Here is a 3,617-nt window from a genome sequence, read left to right on the forward strand (position 1 = left end):
GGGTGAAGGGGGGTTGCTGCCCATTGGGAGTGCCCGGTGCCACCCAAGCAGGGAACTTCCAGACAGCGATGTGATCTCGGGGTGAAGGGGGGCTGCAAAGCGGGGAAGGAGCTTGGGAAGCTGGGCCTTGACAGCATCATGGGGAGTCACAGCTGACAGGCATGGTCCAGTGCAAGGGTCCCTGCTGAGGACCCAGGGTGGGGGAACCTCGGGCGGGGACTGGAGAGGAGACAGGTACTGAGGAGGGGACCGGGCAGAACTGGAAACAGACTGGAGAGAAAGGAAAGAGGGGGATACCAGTTTCTGCTCTAGGGGTGCCAGCCGCCGAGACAGCAAGGCCAGCGGAGCGGCCGATGCCTCAGGCACCTGCTGGCTGGCCACACCTGCCTTTCAGCGCTGAAGGGGCGGGGGAGCCACGGTTGCAGGGGGAGTGAAGACCAGAGCAGCTGAGCCCCCCAGCGTGGGCAGAGCCAGAGACCAGAAAGCCCCAGGGAAGCCGGTGGGCAGCACCCCAGAATCTGAGCTTTGCAGTGTCGAGGATGACTCTCCAAGGGACACCCAGCATCCGGGAATGGCCAGCCTACTGCTGCCCCCGACTTGAGGCGGCCCCAGCCTCTCTGAGCCAGAGGGACCCCGCTCTGCACTGACCTGATTGCAAGCAGCGAGCCGGTCTGCCCCTCAATGCTCGCGGGCGGGGGGCAGAGCCCGGGAGACTACCGGATGGGATGCGTGCATGGCAACAGCCCTAGGCCTCAGGTGAGGTTCACCTGGAGAGAAGCGCTGCGGTGACAGCTTGCGCTGGGCAGGTCACCGCGTGGCTACTTCCTGCTCTGCATTTCCCCAGAAGGGGGTTGCGGGTAGAGCAGACACTTGCCACTCTCCTGACCCGGCCAGCTCTTCAGAGCGCCAGGGAGCCACAGAGGGGCTCGCAGCGCAGCTCGGCCTCGCTGCTCCTCCCCAGCTACCCTGGAAACTGCTGGTGTCTCCCCTCAGCTCCCCCCGCCAGGCGGGACCCAGCCCCCGTGCCTCCGCACCTGCCTTGTCCGCCGCTCGACCCCAGGTCCTCCCGCACGTTTGGCCCTGACCCTGGTCTCCCTGCGGCCTTGCCTGCCTGTCCCAGCGCAAACAGCCCCAGGCCCGCGCACCCCGGGTCCCCCACCGCGCTTGGCGTTTACCTGTGGCTTCCCTGGCCTGGGCCACTGTGGCAGCCGCGGCTGCGCAGTCCAGAGCTTGGTCTGTGCTTCTGTTCGGCATCAGGGGTTCGGTGGCAGAGTCCCCCGTGGCTGGGCATGGGAGGACTGGCATCACCCAGCCCAGCGCTGGGCCCAGCCTGGTCCTATCCAGAGCAACAGGGTCTGTTGGCACGTGCAGCGTGATGGTGTTTGCTCGGGCACAAACCACGGCCGTGTCGGACCTGGCTGTGCCTGGCTTGGCTGGGCCTGGTGCGGCCCAGCCCGTGGCCACGGTCCCAGCGGTGGTATCTGCCTTCGCTGTGGCTGTGCCCAGCTTGTCTGGGTCCGGGAGTGCCAGGTCCGCAAACATGCCGGCCATGCCGGTGCCCACGACAGACAAGTCTGAGGCTGAGCCCGGCTTGGTCTCCAGAGCAGGCAGCTCTGTGCCCGCGTCCACTCTGGATGTGCTTGTGGTGACCAGACCGACAGCCAGGCGGGGTCTGTGGGTGGCCACTGCAGCTGAGGGCCGGGCTGGGCCTGACCCCGCTGTGTCCAGAGTAGCCGAGTCCACGGCCATCGCGGGTGCCAGGACAAGGCTGGCCAGGGTGGGCCTCTGCAGATGCAGCCGGGGCCTCGGGAGGCCCCTGGCCCGGCTCCTGCCTCGTCCTGGGGCGGCCCTGGCGGGCACGTGGACAGTCGCCGGGACCAGGTGCCGCTGACTCACCAAGCCCTGCCCCAGTGGGCCTGGTGGGCTCTGGGTCAGTCGGGACTGGAAGGGGAGGGTCAGGTAGGAACTGACCAGCGGCTTCTCCACCAGTGGCATCCGGCTGGGCTTGGCCAGAGGTGGGTTCTCTGGGCCCTCGGGCCGGACCCTGCTCCCCGGCACGAGGGACACAGACAATGAGCCCGGAGTGGACAGCTTTCCTTTCCCATGGATGGCGGCCTCCTGGCCCAGAGTGGGCAGCTCTCCCCAGGGAGAAGGCAGGGGGTGCAGCGGCCACGCCTGGCTGTTCTGGCGGAGCGTCAGGGAGATGGAGCTGAGTTTCCTGGGCGCCGGGCTGTCCCCGGACTCGCGCGGGGGCACGCTGCGGGCCCTGGCCCCGAGGCCCTGGCGGCCGGGCGCCTGTGGGATGTGGCTTTGGGGGAAGGAGTCCAGACGAATGGTCTTCCTGAGGACAGGGGTGAGCGCGGAACCCCCTCCCGGGAGCCTGGAGGAGCGGGCGGGGCACCCCAGCCGGTGGCCGCGGGAGAAGGAGGGTCCGGGGCTGGGGGCTCTGGGCTGCGTCTCAAAGCCGTGCTCCATCCGGTAGGTCCCTGCAGCGATCAAGGAGAGGTGAGGCGGGCGCTGAGGCTGGAGGCGCCAGCCCCGCCCCCCCAAAGGCAGTCCGCACCTCCGAGCTGCAGGGACCCTGCGGGGCGGGGAGGGGAGGACTGTCGAGTCCCCAGTGGGGTGCCCTTCCTGCACCTACACACCTCACACCCCAGGGTGCAAGCGTCCAGCAGGGATGTCTGCGGCGGGTTCCTCTCCCTTTGCCTGAGAGTGGGCCTCTCTCCAGGGACGACTCCGCCAGTCACACACCTGTCCCGGGGCCAGAGGGGGCAGCTGTTCTTGGAGGCCTAGCAACCGCTGCCTCTTCTAGAAGGAACAGAGCCCCACCCCAGCATCCAAGAGAGGAGTTCGGGCACCCAGGGAGATGGCCCGTTTGGCTTGGGCAGGGTCAGCACCTGCCCATGCCCAGAACCAGGGGAGAGCCCTGCTGGCCCGTCGCTGGGACCACAGCCAGAGCCAGCGCTGGGGAGGCCGAGAGGTGGGCTGGCCACGGAGAAGTGACGTGGGCCCACGGGAGACTTGTCCGAGCTCTGCCCTGGAACCTGCCAGCAGCAGGCAGGAGGGGAGGCAGGAGCAGCAGCTCAGTCTTTGGTGTCAAAGAGGAGGCCGGGCCCTCCCTGGTGGCGCAGCAGGTTAGAGCGCAGCACCGTGAAGCTGTCCGCAGCCACCACGGTGTGAGTTCGCGCCCCAGCCAGGGAGCCCCAGACCTCTCCTGTCTCCCCGCTGCTCCCCTCAGCACTGTATTTCACTCAATCTGCCTGCTCTGGTGAATCCTCTCACTCCCACACTTCTGGCCTGTACCCCTGTTCTTGTTTGCAAAAACTTTTTTTGAATCTTTAAAAAAAAAAAGAGGAGGCCGGGCCGGTTGGTGGGCAAATTCGTGCAGGAGGCCTGACTGCCAGCAAGGGGCCCTTTCTGGGAAGCCGGGAGCCTCTGGGACTGGCTGGCGCAGAGACACTGCGGGCTGGGCCTGGGGGCGAGCTGTGGGCGCTAGGCGTGTGCAGTCAGCCTGGGCAGCGGCAGGGGCACGGGGCGAGGCGAGCAGTGGCCGCTCTAAAGCCCGGGCAGGGGGTGGGGGGCCCGGGACTCTGGCCGCTGGTGAACGGCCGTTCTCC

General features: G+C 67.7%; 1 protein-coding gene across 1 annotated transcript in view; it reads right to left on the reverse strand.

Annotated features, from left to right (window-relative positions):
* Positions 1-3,617, reverse strand: part of LOC101628058 — a 24,543-nt gene that overhangs the window by 19,737 nt on the left and 1,189 nt on the right. Inside the window, exon 2 of the mRNA XM_012735110.1 lies at positions 1,176-2,486. Coding sequence (XP_012590564.1) covers positions 1,176-2,486 — 1,311 coding nt within the window. The remainder of the gene's footprint in view (positions 1-1,175; positions 2,487-3,617) is intronic.

This window comes from Condylura cristata, unplaced genomic scaffold (genome assembly GCF_000260355.1).
Source record: "Condylura cristata isolate star-nosed mole 26May11 unplaced genomic scaffold, ConCri1.0 scaffold00004, whole genome shotgun sequence".
In the NCBI taxonomy this organism is placed as follows: Eukaryota; Metazoa; Chordata; class Mammalia; order Eulipotyphla; family Talpidae; genus Condylura; species Condylura cristata.